This window comes from Clarias gariepinus, chromosome 3 (assembly GCF_024256425.1).
Source record: "Clarias gariepinus isolate MV-2021 ecotype Netherlands chromosome 3, CGAR_prim_01v2, whole genome shotgun sequence".
Lineage (NCBI taxonomy): Eukaryota > Metazoa > Chordata > Actinopteri > Siluriformes > Clariidae > Clarias > Clarias gariepinus.
The window spans coordinates 21,173,572-21,194,462 of record NC_071102.1 but is presented as its reverse complement, the minus strand read 5'-3'; the positions used below and the strand labels follow the sequence as shown (position 1 = coordinate 21,194,462).

The 20,891-nt window shown below is 38.5% G+C and overlaps 1 protein-coding gene across 3 annotated transcripts; it reads right to left on the bottom strand.

Annotated features, from left to right (window-relative positions):
• Window positions 1-23: 23 nt before the first annotated feature.
• Window positions 24-19,211, bottom strand: rhot1a (ras homolog family member T1a). 3 transcript variants are annotated; one of them, XR_008357835.1, is made up of 21 exons: window positions 19,063-19,211; window positions 16,510-16,568; window positions 16,331-16,412; window positions 16,125-16,168; window positions 15,408-15,461; window positions 15,256-15,308; window positions 14,136-14,244; window positions 12,761-12,862; window positions 12,514-12,612; window positions 12,261-12,369; window positions 12,008-12,128; window positions 10,567-10,651; window positions 10,243-10,388; window positions 10,060-10,160; window positions 9,840-9,970; window positions 8,560-8,643; window positions 8,333-8,455; window positions 7,989-8,191; window positions 5,196-5,318; window positions 1,846-3,227; window positions 24-1,092 (listed from the first exon to the last, which is right to left on the bottom strand). XR_008357835.1 is itself a non-coding variant. In XM_053492785.1 (20 exons), the coding sequence occupies exons 1-20, from the start codon at window positions 19,097-19,099 to the stop codon at window positions 975-977; spliced, it is 1,983 nt and encodes a 660-aa protein (XP_053348760.1). In that variant the 5' UTR covers window positions 19,100-19,211; the 3' UTR covers window positions 24-974. The 3 variants fall into 3 exon arrangements, 2 of the variants coding, with proteins under 2 accessions (XP_053348760.1, XP_053348761.1); XM_053492785.1 differs by lacking the exon at window positions 1,846-3,227; XM_053492786.1 differs by lacking the exons at window positions 1,846-3,227; window positions 5,196-5,318.
• Between the last annotated feature and the right edge of the window lie 1,680 nt (window positions 19,212-20,891).

The following is a 20,891-nucleotide window of genomic DNA, read 5'->3' as shown; positions in this document are numbered from 1 at the left end:
ACAAACACTAGACGGTAGACCGCTCTATAATCACAGTTTATTGTAAATGTTTGAAAGGTCAGAAATGAGTACAACATCTTTATGGGTTCGAACTGGGAGTTTGCACTGAATAAAACACTGCGGCATTAATCAGAACAGAACAGGTGCACTGGTGGCTGTGGTGTGTATTAATACAGAAAAGTAGTAAATATTTAATGTGGAGCCTATCGACAGAGTTCTCATAGAGACCATCTCTCACTCACCTGACCACAGGATCTATACTTTGGCTCTTACTTGTGATCTTGTCAACATCGCGGTGAAGTTTATAAGCCAGCTTTTGGGGCCGCGAGCGAAAACTAACAAACATAAATATAAAAGCAAACCATATCATTAAAAAAAAAATAATAATCCTGTATAGTGCGCCTGCTGCATGCAAGGCCAAATGAAAATGTTTTGACTGACAAACATGGCATTAATAAATTATTACTGCTGGAAGGTGCTCGAAGCATAATGACCTATACAGTGAGAAATGGCTTTGTTTCTGTGCATCTCCCATTATATGTGCGTGCATGAGTGTCCTGTACTGCCTTTAATTCTCTGAAGCTGTAGGTATTCCTGTGCAATATTTACATTTATAAACAAGTGTTCTGTCCTCTTGCGCCTCCAATTGGAGTCACACGTGCTAATACTGATCTGAGGAAAATAATGTCATTTAAAAAAAAAAAAAAAAAAAAAAAAAAAAGGCCAGTCCATCAAGAGGCATTCCATCATGGCTGACACACAAGACATTTGATATACATTTGAGCACAGGTTTAAACCAAGAGAAGGAGAATGGGTCCATGGATGAATGTAGGTTCAAATATATAAAATAGAGCTATCCATCATCATCACCATCATACTACTAGTTTTATCAAGGTATAATGACTGGGTCAGGGGGAAGAAGAAGAAGAAGAAAAATGGATGGAGGAGCGCAGTCACATGTTGCCTGGAACTGATCACCGCTGCTTGAGAAGAGCTTTATACATGGCGAAGCCAAGCACTGCGAATACTGTGGCTCCGACGCTAGCTCGTAGCCAGAACGTCGAGTTCTTCAGGTCAGCCTGGGTCATGTGTCTGTAAAAGAGAGAGAAAGAAAAAAAACAAGAGCATTAATTTTTTAAAATAAATTCTTAATTCAGTCACTTTGTGGGTAAATGACAAAATCCAAATCATTATATATAATATATATAGTTCTCAGTATATATAGTTCTTTTCTCATCTAAAAAGAAACAAACAAAAAATAATCTTAATATGTAAAGGTTTTTCTAATAAACACAAATGAAATTCCCCCAAATAGAAGTTCTTCTTTTTTGTCATTTGTCATTTCCCACGTCATACTCTAGAGTGCTAGGTGCAGAGGCGTGGAAGTGAACTGTGATCGGGAGAGCTGCTGGGGAGGAAAGTGAAGCAGAACTAACAGAAGCACAGAGAGAAAAAAAAAAAGAAAGAAAAGCACTGGGCATTTAAATATATATAAAAAATAATAAAAATGAACACCCTGCTCAGATACTCAGGACGATAAGAAAGCTGTAGAGAATGAAACGAAGCATCTCCCGAGAGTCAACAAATCAAATCTTAAGTGTCAAACATTTCCTTTTAATAGACGCTCTCACACCCAAGCAAAAAAAGCAAAGCTCGGTTTATGACTTTCTCTCCAAGTCTGCTCCCTCAATTCCAGATAAAAACCCCAGAAAAATTAAATCAAGCTCAATCACCAGACCGAGAAGCACCATAATAATAAAATCCTACAGCCAGAACCAACTCGAGCACTCCGAGGTACTGTGGAACACTCGATCACCGAACGGTCCTGGTGAAGACGGTGTTTACCTGGACACTAACGGGTTGTCGGATGCCTCCATGTAGATCAAGTCCTTTACAAAGCTGCATCTGATGGATGAGTCTGATCTCCTCATCAGCCAAACGACAGGTGTTTGTCATTTAAAACAAACAAACAAACAAAAAAAACTGTGTGTGCATGCATACATACTACCAGTCACAACACGGTCACCTCTACACATGCTCCACACAACCACCCAGAAATGCAGCAGAGAAAAACCAACAGGATCAATCATTCAAAAGGACAAAGTCCACAGTGCAGTGAGAACCTCTGACTGATCCTGGGTGTCGGATGTCCAGTCAGAGTGGTGAGTACATCGTCTAAGCATTCTCAGTGAAATGCATCTTCCTTTATCCAAGCACTGCACGGAGATACAGACACCAGAGTACACCACACCTTAAAAAAGGCCCAGATGCCGATGAATCATGTTCTTTAACAAGAAGGTTAAAAATGTACCTCAAAAGAAAAAAAAAAAATAAAAAAAATGCTGCCATCAACAGCTGGGTTTTATATCAACCACCATGAAGAAATTACCATTACAAGTAGTAGTAGCAGTACAGGTAGTCCCTGATTTACGAATGAGTTACGTTCCGAGAGCACATTCGTAAGTCTGATTTGTTCTCCAGTCTAACAAAGTGAGTCTTGTACGCCTTTGACACGAATATACAGTGCAAAAGCAGACCAATCCACATGACTAAATCGCTGTCCCCTCCCCCCACACTGCCATCATGTGGCCAAAAACTGTAACCACCCCTAAGGAAATGAATCTTACACATGAAATGTTAGTGTTGTCTCTGCCCCTATAAATCACGAAGGGGAATCCCAGATGCCATTTTGTCTCAGAGCTGTTTTCCCACTGTATTGGACTGTGAACTTTTTTTGTTGAGGATTTTCCAAAATGAGGATTATTCAAAATCAGGACAGCTTTACAGAACAGACATTTTCCATCATCGTGACTAATTCATTGAAACCGGTGAGGCAGACTCATTTTCCTTTTGCGACTGAACTAAAAGTAGAACTGTGGTCAGTTCGTATCTGCGGAAATTCTTAACTTGAATGTTCATAAGTCAGGGACTACCTGTAGAGTTAAAATAAAAGTACCAAGTTTTAGGAGTTGGAATTAACTACTAATTCATCGCACACATGCCAAACCACACCAAGTAACTCTTCACAGAGTGAAACAAACTTCCTGCCTGTAACGGGTTAAGACCAAACCCCCTGATCTAAATAATAATATTATTAACATATAACAATAATATTACAGTCCAGGTGCTGAAAGAGATAAACGCAGGCATGATGACAGGGTTAACATGAGGTGACAAGATGCAATACAAGAAGGAACAGGCCCAGGCAAACACTGGAAGACGAACACCTACGGATGGAAAAAAACAAAAACATGACACAGGGGGGGAAAAAAAAAAAAAAAGGAAACAAAAACACGTCAAAATAAAGAATTGAGAAGGTGACCAAACAGATCTTATAGTTTCAGGTATTGTGGTAACAAGAACCAACAAGAGACCATCAAGGTAAAACTAAATTCAACTAAAGATTACAGCCCCCCCCCAATTGAACCACATTACACACACCCACACAGGTCAGTTACAAAAATAAACAAAAGGTCTCTTGTAGATCTAAAGTTAAACAGTAAAGACATTTTATAATTTATTATATAACTTCATTTGAAATTATTAAAAATATACTAGTTTATATGATTATCTGTTAAAATGCTGTATTATGGTTTAAGAATAACAAAAAAAAAAATAATTCAGAGACCTGCAGCTGAAAAAGAATACTCAGCAGCTACAGCACTAATGCAAGAATGAAGAATAAAAAATGAATTAGTGCAGTTAGTGTTTGCAAATCCACCTAAAAATGTATTAACTTAATTAAATAAATAATCCATCTAATTATGTTGGCGGCCAAAACCCTGAATTTATAGCAACTTAGGTGATAGTTTAAGCGATGGAAGAAAAAAAAGATCCTTTATGATCCTTGTTAGTCATGCCTTTTTAGATAGGACCTAATACTTTATTAGAACAAAAAGTCAAGAGCGTTCAGTAAACCCCCATGCATTCATGCGCGCCAGTTAGTCAAGTTGTTTATCAGCCTTCAGCACCAACATATAACTAAACAAAATTTTATCAATAAATCTGTCAAAATAAAGAAGCATGATAACATGGACTATTGACAAAAAGCTGTAGAGTTGGACCATAATAGCGCTTTTCCATCGACAAAGTAAGGAAAACAAATCCTTTTTTTTTTGGTCCTCTCCAGTTTGGACACCTGTGAATTTATACTTAATACTCAAGCTCTCCCCTCAGACTATAGTGTTATTTAAAATATGGAAAATGTGTTTGTTTCATCAATCAGGAGTTACGTTTCAGGAAAACGTTCATAAGTCGGATTTATTTTTAAGTCGCACAAAGTGAATCTCATACGCCTTTGACACAAATATACAATTGTAAAGCATACCGACCCACTTGAATTAATCTCAGTCCCCTTTCCCCCCCCCCACACTGCCATCAAGTGGCCAAAATCCGTAACTGTGCCTAAAGAAAGTAATCTGACTCGTAAAATCTAACAGTGTTGTCTATGCGCCTTTAAATCGTGAGGGGAATCCCTGATGCCATTTTGTCAGCTGTTTTCCACTGTATTGGACTGTGAACTGTGTTTTGTTAATGATTTTATGAAATTTGGATTTTTAACCATCAGGACAGCTTTACAGGATGGATTTATCATCATGCTCCCGGATTGATTCATTGAAACTTGTGAGGTCGACTCATGTCCAAACGCCAAGAAAAAACCTTATTAGACTTCTGAAGCTCCTACACCACGGTTATTTTAGTTAGTGTTCATGGTAATACTAAAAGGCACCACCCGAACCTCCTGAGAACTGATGAGACGGGAAATTAACATAGTTCTGCTAGTTCTGGATTTAGATTAGTTATGGATCCATAGTAATCAGCTGAACAATGAGCAAAAACAAAAAGGAAGAAATCTCACTTGGCTGGCAATACCAGTCCTGGTCTGGCAAATATAGCAAAGATTAAAAAGACAGAATTACATACAACCATATACTGTTTAGTAATTCATGTGAAAGACACCCAAATACAGACCTAGTGAACACACACACACACACACCTCAAACAAGAATCTATGAAATACAGAATAAGGGATGGACAGAGCTAGATAACCCATACAAAATAACCAAACCCATGTGCGGTGAATATGCAATGCAAAACAAAAGTGTAGGCATGTTAGTTTAAAGTGGCCATAAAAAGCAGGAAGAGAGAGGAACGGGCAGGGCAGGACAGGACGGGGCGGGGCTGGGCTTAGAGACCTGTTCACAATGACACTGTAGAGTTTGGCCCTGACCGAACGCAGGAGCTCACTGTTCAGCAGGTTCTGACTGATGCAAAAAGTGCACCTGTTGCAGGCACACATGCAGCGGAGCTTGGCATGGCTGCGGAGAGACACACACACACACACACAAAAAGGAAGAGGAGATCAGAGTCATGTGTGATGCACGATCATGAGACCTGACACCCAAAAAGTTCCTCTTCCTCTTTAAAGACTGGAGCACCTGCCCTCCTACAATAAGCACTTATAACACACACACACACACACAAAAAAAACATGGATAAAAAAAGGAAATGGAAGGAGATCAAGGTGGCAAAACCAGGAGCGTGAAACAGTTATTCAGTTTCATTTTATATCAGCAGCTTGTATATAGTTCAAAAGCAGTAGTACGCTCTTAATTGGAAAGCCATGTGCTACCTCATCAGTGGTCTGTTTAAGAGATCTCCATCATGCATGTGTGCATCCTTGTCCGAGAAACTTTTGCGTTTAACTAATAAGCTTTCGTAGTCTGCAATTATCATAACTATTTATTTATTGTGTTTTATTTTAAGATAACTACTTATTTGTATTAAAACAGTAAAACAGTAATGATATTCTGGTGTGTATCCAAATGTAGATGTAACGAATCAAAACCAGCCTACGATAATTCCTGTTCCCATTTACCAGTGCCTCGTCTTGGGCCGGACCCGTCTTCTCCACACGTCTCGTCAGAGTCAATGTGATGACCTACACTGGCTTAGCCTGTTCTCCACTGTGACTCACACACGCTATCCAACAAGCCTCATGAAAGCAGCTCTAAAATTCACACCTTTGTTCTCAAGTATAAGGCTAAAGAAAGTTGTTTGGTGGGGTGACAGCAATTTCATTTTTATTCAAAACTAAACATCTAGCCTTTATACAGAATGCATTTAAATAATAATAATAACAACAATAATAATTTCAGAAGCAGATGAAAAACAGCACGTCACATTGTCCAAGACTATTTGCCCATATTAAGTTTTTTTTTTTTTTCAGATTGAATTTTTGTGATTCTAGTCTGGTTAAAGCATCTCATAATTACCAAGATTCAATTAAAATTTTATAAGCACAACTCTGTCCTTCTGTCACCCCACAAGGTTATTTTACATCATTTATGGAACTTGGCAGAAGCTCTTTATGCAGAGCGATTTACATTTTTATCTCATGACACACAGTTGATGGTTAAAGGCCTTGGCTCAAGCAGCAATTTGGTGGTGCTGAGTTTTGAACTTGGATCGTCTAACCAGTAATCCAATGCCTTATCCACTAGAATCGATTTTTTGTATGGCGATTCACACATCTTAACACCAACTCCAAAATCGATTTTTAAAACAAAAAACAATTTTTATATTTATAATTAGATGAACTGATCGATCGACAAGTGAACAGAACTGTCAGTTTTTTCTAGTGTGATTGGTCATGACCAGTTATCGACTGATCATCTTCAGATATAAACGATTCTGTACCGAACGCAGAAGCTTCCGAGTGGCGCAACAGCAATGTATTTTTCTGGCGTTACATTATCAAAAAAATTCACGTGTTAAAAGCCTCCGATCTGCTTTCTCCTCCAAACTCCGTGAGAATTAGTCCCACACCCACTCATTACACACACTTACAACAGTCTCGAAACACAGTGAGTGCTAATTAGTCGTAAATCGGATGCGTTAGACAACCACTCAACCTGCAACCTGTGTGGTAGGAGTGAATTATTTACGTGAATTATTATTTTAAGTTTGTTTAGATATAATAATTATGGCAGATGACAGATACGTGCTGCTCAGTAAAAATTTTAGCTTTGTGTTTAATTTATCAAAAATCAGTGGTGAAAATATTATATCGAATCAGAATATTTATAAAATCAATGTTCTTACAGAAATCACAAGTTTGATCAAATCAGCACCGAGGTATGGTAATAATAGTGGTGACTGATTCAAGTCCCTCTTAACCACTGAACTACGCGCTGACCTCTTTTATTTATTTAAAAATAAGCTTCATTGCAACAGAGTTAAAAAGAATCCCTGATGTTTATCTACAATCAATATTTCCTATTATTATTAACTGCAGAGTCTCCTTGCTCAGATCAGTAAAGTGATTAAATGGACTTAAGTTCATGATGAGCTTAATCTTTAAAAAAAAGAATATAAATTAGAGACAGGAGGTCTCCGACATCCACACTGGGCTGAAATCAGCAGAAAATCCTGGACGATACAACAGAAGAAAAAAAATAAACGAATACAATCCAAATCTGTAAGAAACCTATCAGAAAATTATGTAGTGGTAATGTAGAAAATATTTGAGGTGTTAAGTAAAGCACGGTGGCACATAAACAAACACTGGAAGGGTATAATTATAAAGTGATGAATGGTATTGTGCAATCTCTAATACAAATCAATGTTGCTTTGCTCCAAATCATAAAAACAAACAAACAAACAAACAAACCAACACTATATTAATTTCCAAAAAACTGAAAGCGATGAACAGGCTCTTATATACAAAACTCATTACATTTAATATAATCATATATAATCATCATAGAAATTATGCAATGTAACCCTGAATGGACTCAAAAGGAGATATGTTGCATTCTACATTTATTAACATTTATTATCTTATTTGCTTGGAAAAGTGAAAATGATTTTTAAAAGGAGAAAGCAAAGGAGAAAGAGGTACACAGGGAGGAATGACAGGCAGCCGTTAGAGCCGTGCAGGATAGAGGAAAGGTGGCGAAGGGGGAGGCTGAGGAAGCTTTACTCACGGATACATGGCCATGGTGGTGAGTTTGGTGTAGATTTCTCGGCTGGGCGCTTCGGCCGTGTTACAGGTAAACTGCTGCGGTGGGTGCAGCTTGTGCCTTCTGCAGAAGTCCAGAGGAGACGTGCTGTAGTGTTGGCGAACCTCATGCAGGTCGGACTTGGCGGCGATCATCATACACGGAGTCTTGCTGTCCATGAAGTATTTCTGTGGAAGCAAAAAAATTACATTAATTAAATTAACCCTATAGTTGTACTATCTACAGCGTTTAAATCGGTAACACTATAGACAGAAATCTATTTAGAATCCGTGTGCGTCGTCTCATCAGTGAGAACGTGTGCGACAAACCTTATACGTCTTGGCACAGTACTCAAACGACCGTGTGTTACTGACGTCGTACACGAGACAGACGACGTCACAGGCCAAATCTGCTTCTGAGAGGAACTCAAAGTCTGGGAGAACCTCATGCAGCTGAGAAAGGCGCAAAACAAAAAAAAGTTAGTTCTTTGTCCATCATTACATCTGGAGCTATACTTGAAATCTGATAAAATTGCAAAACTATTTACACAACTTACAAGCAAGTACTTCTCCTGTCCATAGACGTACGTGGTGCTGATGGCATAGTACGATTTATGATCTTCCCTAATTTTTTTTTGCCTCTACAAGACAACACACACACACAAACACACAAAATAAAAATTGTCATGTCAAGATTTCGCTCCAATGCGTTACAGAGACAGGAAGAAGCAGACTCAACAAAACAGCTTGTGGCTACACATACTGGATATCCCCCACCCCTCATGTCATTACGTAGAAGCATTCACTAATTGAGCTTTGTTTCAGTTCGAGAACCCAATATGCAGTCCTTGCTAAAATGTTGTTCCGTCTTTTTAAATATTTCAAAAGCACAATTTACTGCTGGTTTAAACGCACAATTTACTGCACATGGTTTAAACCTTTTAATTAGCACGTCTTTCTAATTTGTTAGAACTATAAAATGAAGTAAAATGAGCTAGAAATAAACGTGATCCACATGTCTGAAATATACTTGTGGTGCAAACCAGCGGCAAGGGTCGGCATTACCTGCAGCACAAAAGTTACCAACTACATACAAAAAATAAATACATACATATGACCTTTAACAGAAAGGTATTTTGTAAGTGGGAGAACTTGCACAATTGGTGGCTGACTAAATACTGTTTTGCCCCACTGTACATCTATAGTACACACACAAAGTTTATAAACTGGTGTGGGTGTGTATGAATGAAAGTCATCGTACACAGCAGCACACGAAAACACGCACATAAAGTGGTGGGAAAAGAAGCCGCTGTGTTGGACGACTTTCACACATACACACCAACACCAGTTTATAAACTGATGTGCATGTGTGTAAAAGTGCTTCACACACACACGTGGTCACAGTGTTATAGTAACCGGAACACGCATGCATGGATGTTGTCTATGAGAGTGACACACAGACACTGAGACCGTGCATGGGGGACGATTATCCACAATTCTGCAGCGCAAGAAAGAGAATAACCATGGGCTCAGTTGTGATCATGTGACGCCCTGCGTCAAAACAAGAAGCGCATGTTTGCCACATGATACTCGGTACTCGTATATTCCTGCTCATTTTTAAAGAAAAAATTAATAAATAACATTTTGCTCGTCTTGCGGAAACCGGGTCACTCGCAATCCAAGGTTCCACTGTATTATTTATATACATATTTATATACAGTCGTTGTATGTGTCTACAACATTACAGTGTGCTTAATTAGCTTTTAGAGTTAATCAGCAACACACTTCATTAACTCCCATCATCCAGATAACATCTCTGCGCGGTGTGTGTACTCACAGCTAAGTTTCTGCCCAGGAACGCCTGCAGGAAGCCGCTCTTGCCACTGCCGCGTGCTCCCAGGACGTTACACCGGAACACACTGCGCTGGGTCTGCTTCTTCTGCAGGTCGATGTGTTTGTTCCTGGTGACTAAACAACACAGAAACAGGAGAAGGTAAACACACATGCAAGCCTCTAGCCATGTAGTCTCTCTGTCTAATACACACAAGTTCTCTTACTCGTGATTGCGGCGGCCTGCGACTCCTGTTCGTGAATAATAGAGTAACCCAGGTAACCCAGATACTCCAAGCAGCGCTGCACATCCATGTACGTCGTCAGCCTGAACAGCAGATCAGACAAAATGTAAAGACTTTACCTGGGGTAGAAACGAGTCTCAAACAAGTAGGGGTGCCGTTACTTACGTCCACTGCGACAGGTATCCCTGGTAGGTGATCCAGCCCTGCTCGCTGGTGCACACTGTGTTGTTGACGTCAGGACCCCAGGGCATGTAAGGGAAGACTTTAAACAGATCTCTCAGCTCGTCGGGTGACAACGCACAGTCTCGATCCTGAAACCAAAATCGTTTAATTCTGGGATTTGTTTCTTTATTAAAATGCTGAACTTAATTCCACACAACACATTGAATCTTAAACAGCACCATGTGCCATTCTGTTGCCCTCACTGATCTTCTCTAATTTACATCTCACAGCCTGGACTCATCTTGATTGTGGAATTGATGGACTCACCTTGTCGTGCTTGTCAAAGACGCTCTGCAGGAAGAGGTACGCGTTGTGGTTCAGCTCTGTGGTGCAGTTTGGAGGTATTTTTAACCTGCACAAACAAGAATGGCTTAGAGGAAGATTTTATTAAATTCCTGGCACTAAACAGAGAGAGATCTGTAATGAGGTGCTTTACAGGGTGTAAAAACATACTACCTAAAATCTTACCAATAGGTCTAATAAAAAATTCTGACGATAGTAAATGTTTCTTTTATATTAATCGGTCAGGATTTAAAAAGAAAAAACAGAAGACAGGATTTCAGGCGAGGGTTGCTTTTTACTAAGCTCATTTTAGGTTTTCAACTCTTTTACTCAATCAAATGTTGCTAGATTCGGGATTGCTCTCTACCCATCACTAGGTGTTACTCACTCCCTAAACCATTATCCTCTTCAGAATCCCTGGGAGTCTGGAGCCGACCCTAGGGGTTTCGGGGCACAAAACGAGCGTACAATCTGGACAGGGTGCCAATCCATCGCATACTCGCACACTACGGAGATTTGAAAACACTGCCTAGCCTGTATAAATCTGGAGGAAATGGTTGGAGTCAAACCCTGAGCCTGGGCGCCACAGTGCTAAACATAGATCCTAATATTTCACTTATCATGGGAATAATTATGGTGGCTGAGAAGTGCAAAACAAAATAAAAACAAAAAACCAAAATTCCAAAGTACTAATTTAAAATGTGAAAGTTTGATGAATTGTCATTGTGTTTTATCATTTGGTATTTTGATTCTGGATATTTCGTTGTGTTTGTTTCCGTATTTTTTATTTTGTTTCCGGTTTTGTTATGATGTTTTCGGATTTTGATCTTTTTTTTTCTGGTTTTGTTATGTTGTTTCTGGATTTTTCATTTAGTTTCCAGTTTGTTTTTTTTCGGATTTTGTAATGTTTTTTCCCCCCGGAAATTTTCAGTTGTTTTCGGAAATTTTTATTTTGTTTTGTTTTCAATTATTTAATTGTTTTCGGTTTTGTTGTCAGATTTTTCATTTTGTTTTTAATTTTATCATCTTGTTTTTGGTTTTGTTATTTTGTTTTGCACTTATTAGCCACTGTAAATAACAGTCCAATTGGAATAAAAATAATTCATGTTGCGACCTCTGTCGGAACCGCCTAGCCCAATCCAACCAGATTAGAATAAATGATCACACTTGTAAAGAGAGGGGCGACGTAAACCTGTTATAATCTGCTTCATAGATAAATATTTGCCATGTAAACACATGATCTGATCGGAACAGGAAAAAGGACAGAGACTGGTTAGTCAAGAAACAGCGAGTAGTGTGTGTACACGAGGTACGAAAGTTACATAACAGCTCTGTGTAATTAAGTGTTTGTTGAACTGCATTATTGATTCTGCAGGACTGCGTGCTTTTACTTGTGAACACGCTCATAACTGTATGTGGTACTCACAGTGGAAACAGATATTCCTGGGTGAGTTCCAGGTCGTCATCGTAGCCAAACCTTCGGAGCACAGTCCACGTGGTTTCGTGCCTCCCTCTCTGGATGAACAGTGTGTGTAGGAACAAGAACCCTGGCAGGATGAGAAAACACAACCGAGTCAGATACGCAGACAGGACACACACAGACTCACACACAGCATAATCTGAGAAGTGTTCCATAGGGATTTAGGTGATGAGGTCAAACTAAAAAGACGTGAGCTGACCTTTAAGGGTGAGACCGTTGTCCCTCACACCATCCGCCATGTTTCGCCGCACGACATTTTTCACATCTTCCAACGCTTGAGGAGCAAGCGGCATGTTAAAACAGGTTCTCTGTAGATCATTAAAAAAAAAGGGGAGACATTATGCTATTACATTCTGTAAATCTGAACAAGTAACTGTAATATTAATAAAAGAAAACCAAGTAGAGTAAATATCTTCTGCATAAAACATAAAAATCAAGAACAAGGTTCATACTTGGAAGAAATTGAGCTCGTGGTCATTGAGAACGCCATCGTTGTCCAAGTCTGAGATTTTAAAGATGCGTGTAAGTGCTTTGATGCAAGAAGGCTTCATCTGAAACCGGACCACAGATATCATCATAATTACAGCTTTAATTATTTATTTTATATAATAGTAAACAACAAGCCTAAATAAGTTTGGGAAAATGCAAGAATAAAATGATGGTGAGTTTTTCTGGCCCTTAACATCCATCATCTCTCACCTCTTTTTCCTCCGGGCAGTACAGGGGGCCTGTAGGGTGCAAAACGGCCTTCTGGGCGTAGTAGAACAGTTCGGAGATGTTCTTCAGGTTTTTTGCAGAACACTTAAATAAAAAAACAAACAAACAAACAAACAAAAATATTGATTTCTGAACTCTGGAAGGCTAGGTAAAATTGATTTATTAAATTACATGCTGTCATACATCAGTAGGTACAAATTATTTAAATGCTAACCCTTTAGCTCAGCTAATTTGGTCTTGTTGTTGCCCAACTACCCTCTCTTTCTTTTTTCTGTCTATCTTAATTAAACTGCCATCCGTCATCACCGAGCAACCAGAAAGCACCAACTCCTCTCGCACCGAGAAAGCCTTATTAGACTTTTTATTTTTTATTTTTTTTTAAGTATGTTATAGTCCTAGATTATGTGGAGCCACATAGAAGAGCAAGTGATTTGTTTTTTGGTGTTCTGAGGGTGTACCTGGTGCCGAAGAGCATAAACAGAAGTGTTTTGATATTTGGAAACCAAATTTGGATTCAATACTCTAAGGAAGTTTCTAAAAGAGAATCATTACTGGTGACGAGACACGGATTTATCACTACGAGTCTGAGAGTAAACAGAAGAGTCTGGAACGAAAACATCCTCAATCACTGACCGAGAAAAAGTTTAAAAGTTGACCATCAGCTGGAAAATACATCAACGCTTACACTATTTTGGGATTCTCAGGGGCAAGAAGTATTGGAACATTCAGGGAAAAGGTTCAACCATCAACAGTGAGACGCTTATTGAAGAGCTGAAGACTAAACTTCGGATTAATTACAGAGGACCGTTTTGTTTCAATAATTCAGCCCATCTGTGGTAAGATATAAAATGATAAACAGTTAATCCAGCTTGACAGCAATTATAGTACCATATTACAGTCTTATTTACAGACATTTTAACCTGATGTAGATCAATAGAGGGATTAACCATTGGCAGGATGAGAGCAAAATTTATTTATTTTTTTTATTCAGATTTTTAATAATAAAACAATCACAGATCAAAGCGCGATCCTAACAGGACTGACAGGTCTGATTTACTTTACAACTATGTCGAGCTCTACAGTACGTGCTTGCAGTCTTGTAAAACCTGTCGCTTAATTTAACCTGAAACCCAAACCAGAACACGGCCGGCTGCCACATGAGCCACCTGGTGATTAGCCGTTTCTTCCATAATACTACCGCATGCCTGCACGTGTTTAACATCTTTGAACCAAAACATTTTCTAAATTTACTCAGGCGTGCTTACTCCAGAAAGAGTTTCCAGACTATTAACACAGACTATTCCACGTTCAAAACTATTCAGTTTTCATGCTTGTCTCTCTGCCGAGCTCTACGTACCTCGACACAGGTCTCGATTTCTGAGTAATGGTTCATGATGGGAAGAATGGTCTCCATGCTGCTGTGGTCCACCAGGTCTGATTTATTCCCAACAAGAATCAGGGGCACTCTGCAAAAAAAAAAAAAAAAAAAATTACATCACAGCTGTGTTACTGATTAACTGACAGAAGGAACCTGCAAAAATATTACTAAATCTTATCGCTTTCTCTATTTACTTTCTTCTCCAACCTGCTGAAAAAGGTATTATTTCCCTTTCCTTAAAGCTTAACACTGTTCCAAGCACTATGCGCTGAAACCTTTGCTTTTCTTATCATGATAAATTTGACACGCATTCCAATGGTGAAAAAAATGCCATAATGCCTAAAAACACAAAATTATACACTATAGTATATCCTGATTGCTGAATAGACTCACCCTGGCCTGATTTTGACCCTCGAGCATAGTTTAATCCACATCACCTAATTTATTAATTCTAGACCTAATAATATTGTTTTTATCTTTATCTAAATAATAATGTTCATACATTTATGAACTCTTTTCTCACTAAATATGATGTGTATTAAGTTTAAATCCTTCTGAAAAATTCACACAATAGGCAATTTAAATCTTATAGTTATCTTATTTTTTTTTTTTTTTTTTTTACTGTAAATGATTAACAAATGTAAAGTTTTCTATCATCACTGCCTTTGTTTAGATTTCGAATGATACTCAAATTCCTCTTAATTATCAACACCCAAAAGAACATTGATGGTCATAGTCTTAGGACGTGTACAGTACTGTGCAAAAGTCATTCTTCATATTTTTATTATAAGAATAAAATTCTTAACGCTGATTGGAGGAGACATCTGTCACTCAAGATACACAGGAAGTACTGCTTCCTGCAGCAGTAGATTTGTGTACGTATGAATGTGCAAACAATTACTGTCCTTATTGTGGATTCAATTATAGTGTTCTGACAAATTTTTTGCAGTTCTTGTGGGAAAAATCCCGAGCTTTTAAAAAAGACACAGCAGAAAACGATCACGCCGGGGTCAATAGGGTTTGTTTTTGGATTATTTTTGCACTTCGTACTTTGCAATTTTGCACAGTACTGTATTACGAGGAGATCACACACACACACCTGCTGTCCTTGTCTGTTCTGTCATTGATGAGGGGAATCCAGTGACTGGTCACCTTAAATACAGCACAAAATACTTTGAAACACCAGTAGATACTTAAATATCATAGATAACATAATATATGGTTATTGTTTTTAAAAAGACACACACCAACCTTCTCAATAGACTTTTTGTTGTTTACTGAATACACTATACATATGACGTTTGCCTGTAACAAATAATATAAAGGAAAAAAGAGAGCATCACACACATTAGCAGAATAAAGAATACATGCATCATAGTAAGAGCAATTTTAAAAATTAAAGATCTGTTACGCTGCTTTAGGGAAATCAACAACAGAGTGGTATAATGAGCGAGACACAAAAAGTTTGTTACAATTTTGAATTAAATCGTTTTGTTTTTTTTACTGGCAACATCTTTTAAGTGGTTGATTTCTCACAATAATTTGAAAAAACTAAAAAGTTAAGTTTTAGGTTCTGACTTATTTTATTATTTTTCTTATAGTATCCCTTACATTAGAACAGCGATAAATATTTGTCCCCTTACCAGCCTCAGTTTCCCTTCTCCCCTACTTAAGGTAAATAAGACAAACGTTACAGCTCGTACATTATCAAATGCAGAAGGACTGACTTTTACAGGAACACGCAAATCTCGTACAAATATTTGATAATCTGAATACATCTTTTAAAGTAAAAAAAATCTTTGCGTCAAATCAGCTCCTTCTATTCACATTAAATAGTTTTCAAGATAGCAATCATATCTTAGAAAAGTGCATTATGACATCATTTGACATTACAATCGCTGCTCACTCAACGGACTTTAAACCAAGGATTCACCGGAGGTTTAAGCATGTGAGTCTAAGTAGGCTCACCTTAGAGATTTCCTGGTAGAGCTGCTCATCCGACTGCTCTGCTTCTACAGATTAAGAGAACAAGATTAGCTCTAGAAAACAAAACAACAGTTCAGAAGAAATGCAAAAGCAAAGTTCTTATATGAACAATAATCCCAGCAGTGTGTGTATAAATAATAATCGCTCTGTGATACACAGAGACTGCATGCTTTGCTGTATGATTTTACCCGAGTAATCCACTATGTGTGTCGGTACTCGCTCAGGGGTGACGTCGGCAGGAATGGTGATCTCCTCAGCACGCAGCGGGACCTTAGGCCGAGCCAGACAAGACATGTTTAAGTGCAGGTTAACGTTTTTGTATGAAGTATTATGTAAAAAATATTAAAGTAAACGCAGACTGGTGTACCTCGTCAGGAAACTCTTCACTGACCAGCGACATGATCAGTGATGTCTTTCCGACTTTAGCTGTGGAAGGAACAAATAATTCTTGATGAGTCTTCTTTAACATTCCTGATCCTCAATATTTACAGAGGAGTCAAAAGTTATCCGCACTTCGGTTATATTAAAACTCTTGTTGGTTGCACTTTCGGTCTTATCAGCGCTTTCCGTTCAAGACTCCTGTCTCCCCAGTCACTGCTGTGCAGGTGTGTGTGAACGTGTTTAGGGATGCACCAAATGTTCGGCAAACGAAATTATTAAATTTTATAATAAGAAAAAAGGCTGAATAAATTTTGCCAAACAATGACGTTTTTTAATGATGCGATCAAATAGTAACCCGCGTAGAGCGAGAGGCGTGCGCTTTATGCAGCAAACATGTCAGCAGTGTGGAAGCACTTTAAAGTGTCCGAGAAAGAGGCAAAAACGGCCGTTTGCAGACACTGTTCTGCTGAATTGTCCAGAGGGGGTGCATCTGCAAAAACTTACAGCACTTCAAATTTAATTTATCACTTAAAATCAAGACACCCCGAACATCATGCAGAGTACGAGAAAGACATGGCGGCTACGGCAACAGCAGCAGCGAATCCACATTTTTTGCAAATTTGTTGTTGTAGACATACAGAGTTACATTCTTTCAGCAGTAAGTTATAGGCCTAACATAGGCTATTCAAGAAAGGGGGCTTCAAAGATGGCCAAATAAAGATATTTTTTTATTTTACTAATTTATTTATTTTAAGTTATATTGTGCTTTGTTTGTATAATATCTGCTGGAATGTTTAAAAAAAAATGTTTAGTGTTAAATAAATATTTTGAAATTGTATTTTTGTTATTTGATTTATTTCTCTGAAAAGCAACACAAAATAGTAAAAAGCTAATTTTTACTATTTAATAAATAATTTATATAAATTGTCAAAATAAATGGAAAAAATGCGAAACACCTCGTTCGGTATTCGGCCAAGCATTTCATTATTATTTGTCTTCGGCCAAGAATTTCATGCATCCCTAAACGTGTTACATCAGTTCATTTGTAACGACAGTGCGAGCAAAAATACACTTTTGCAATCTCAATTACTTGTGATTTGCGCAACAAGTTTTTTTTTTATTTTTGTTGTCTGAGGGTGTATTTGGTGCTGGTGCAGAAGAGCATAAACAGAAGTGTTTGGATATCTGCAAACAAAATGTGGAGTGATACCCTACAGAAGGTGACAGTTTCCTAAAGAGAATCATTACTGGCGACGCGATACGGACTCATCACTACGAACCTAAGAGTAAACGACAGGGTGTGGAACCGAAACATCCTCAATCACCGACCGAGAAAAAGTTCAAATCAAAAGTCGACCATCAGCTGGAAAATTCATTGACGCTTACGGTTTTCTGGGATTCTCAAGGGCCAGAAGTATTGGGACACTATCAGAAAAAAAGGTTCAACAATAAACACACTCAATAAAATGAGACGCTTATTGAACAGCTGAAAACTAAACTTTGAATTAAACACAGAGGACCGCTATCCGAGGGTGTCGTTATTTCGCCTGACGATGAGCGTCTACACACTTTTGTCCACACTGTCGACACTCTAAGGTGTTAAAGCTCCACACTATAGTCCTGATCTTGCTTCATCAGACTTTCACCAGTTCGGCCCCGTAAAAACAGCCCTACAAGGACGAAGATTCACTTCACTGATGAACAAGTGAAGACAGCGGTGCATTCGTGGCTCACAGCTCAGAATATTTATTTTTTTTTCACGAGAAAATACAAAAGCCTGTTAACAGACGGACAAAGTGTAATGAAAAGAGAAAGGATATTATGTCAGAAGATTATGTATTTGCATTTTCTAAAAAGCAAAGTTAATTAAATAAAATTCTGCAGCCAGTGTGCGGATAATTTTTGACTCACCCATGCACAATGATGTGCAAAAATTTGCACCCTCCGTATTCAAATAAAGCTATGTCATACATCTGACAGGGATACCCAGTGTTGTCAGGAAGACTTTTGGGTCAGGATTTATATCATCTTAAGGAAATAAAAAAAAGAAAAAAGTGCATGGTGATATTCTGGTGCTCCAGAACCTCCAGGGATATGGATTCCTGCATTTTTATTCATATGCTGTGTGAAAGAAAGGGTGTGTAAACTTTTGCACATCTGAAAGTTGAAATCCTTTGAAATTCTAAACAGCTTTAACAAAGAATAACTGATACAATTGTAAGAGCTGCATCCCCACACAGTGGTATCCATGTCAGCTCTGAGGAAGGTTCTTCAGCCCTCAGGACCTGATGTGCTAATGTTGCTAACAAGTCCTGACAGCTTTAAAATGTAAACGCTATAAAACGTTTATAAAGCTATAAGAACACTAAATCCCGTGTCAGCACAGGGATGTGTGAAACCGCACACCGGCCGACCGCACACTGCGGTGGAGCCGACATGAAGCTGGGGGCAGGAGGCGCGTGAGGGAAGCTAGCTTAGCTGTTGCTGCATTAGCTAGCTCACCACAAAGTTCCAAACCAAAGTACGGATTTTAACTTACGTTCCCCGACTAGTAATATCCTGACGTCCTTCCTCATGGTCAACGACGTTAAAACAAACCCGAAGCTCCTTCAAATAGCATGTGGCTAACTAGCAGCACCTTCTGGCCCCGGCAACAGTGCAGCTATGAAGCTACGCTAAGCTAACCAAGCTAAGCTAATGACACGGGTTAGCGCATGCGCAGTTCATTCGCTGGGCGCGCTTGTAGGGCAAAACGGACGGAAGTTGGCTTCTTATTTCCTTTTCCACCTTAAATAATCTTTGCAGTAACGACGTAGCGCATGTAGATGGCGTTGATTACCTTTAAAAATAGATTAGCTATACTGTATACAGTACAGTGCCCTGCAAAAGTATTCATACCCCTCAAAACGTAAATGTATTTTATTGAGATTTTACTTGATAAACCAACACAAATTAGCACATAATTATAAAGTGGAACGAAAATGATAACTAGTTTTAAACTTGTTTTTACAAATAAAAATCTGAATAGGTGGGGCATGCATTGTATTCTTTACCCTGATACCCCTAACTAAAATCCAGTGGAACCAATTGCCCTTAGAAGTCAACTAAATAGTAAATAATGTTCACCTGTTTGTATAAATACAGTTGTGCTGTGAAGCCCTCAGAGGTTACATTAGTGAACATCATTTAGCATCATGAAGCCCAGGAACATGCCAGACAGGTTAAGGATAAAATGATGGAGAAGTTTAAAGCAAAATAAGGTTATTAAAAAAATATCCCAAGCTCTGTTCAATCCATCATCAGGAAATAGAAAGAGTATGGGACAACTGCAAACCTACCAAGATTTGAATGTCCAGCTAAACCGACAGGCCGAGCAAGGAGAGCATTATTTAGAGAAGCAGCCAAGAGGCCCATGATAACTCTGGAGGAGCTGCAGATATCCACAGCACAAGTGGGAGAATCTGTCCACGGGACAGTTGTGCATTCTGGGATTTGTGGAAGAGGGGCAAGAAGAAAGCCATTGTTAAAAGTCCAGTTTGCAGGGGACCTGTAGCAAACGCCAAACGGGACTTCTTACGATTTCCATTCAACAATGGCTTTCTTCATGCCACTCTTTCATTAAGGATGTTTTTTAGTTTATATATATATTAACCTTTTCCTCAATTTGAACTACACGGGCCAGCCTTCACTCTCTGTGTGCATCAGTGAGCCTTGGTTGATCCTGTTGCTGATTGACTGGTCTTTCTTTCTTGGATGACTTTTTGTATGGCTACCAAGATATGGATGTCGAGGTTGGTATGTCCTGACCAGTGGAGCCTGGGAACATCCCACAGTATCTGCAGTTTTGAAATTGATCTGACCCAGTCCTCTAGCCAAAATCCTTCTTCTATTTATTCTTGTATTATTATTATTATTATTATGTTTATTCTTATTTATTTTTGATATATTTATCTATCTATGTATATATACTATTATTATTAATTTGTTAAAAGAGGTTTAAACAAGTATCTCAGCATTTTTGTTGTTGCTATTGTTATGATTGATAAAAAAAAACATAAATAAAATTAGATCCATGCATGCTGGTCAGTTTAAGTGTTTATAAGCCTCCATACAAATTGAACCTTCATACTACTAAACCCTATGCGCTCTCTATTGGTAGAACATCATAACTGCAACATGATTTAAGGCGGACCGGACATTTCGGAACTCGCTGTGCTGAAGTCAGGGTCAAACCCGTACAGAAGGTTAACGTTCCTGCGAGCAAACTTCACATTCATACGTCTGAGTGGAGGAGAGCAGGTAATATTAGTGCTGCATACAGATTCCGGCTATAAAACACTTTTAATAAAGTTTAATTTCTGACATTCT

Excerpts from the sequence above, each read along its gene's own strand:
- rhot1a (XM_053492785.1), bottom strand. The coding sequence starts at position 19,099 with ATGAGGAAGGACGTCAGGATATTACTAGTCGGGGAAC. Across the intron at positions 12,370-12,513 it reads ACGAGCTCAATTTCTTCCAA|AGAACCTGTTTTAACATGCC; the intron begins GTATGAACCTTG and ends AATGATCTACAG. Across the intron at positions 10,161-10,242 it reads GGATACCTGTCGCAGTGGAC|GCTGACGACGTACATGGATG; the intron begins GTAAGTAACGGC and ends TCTGCTGTTCAG.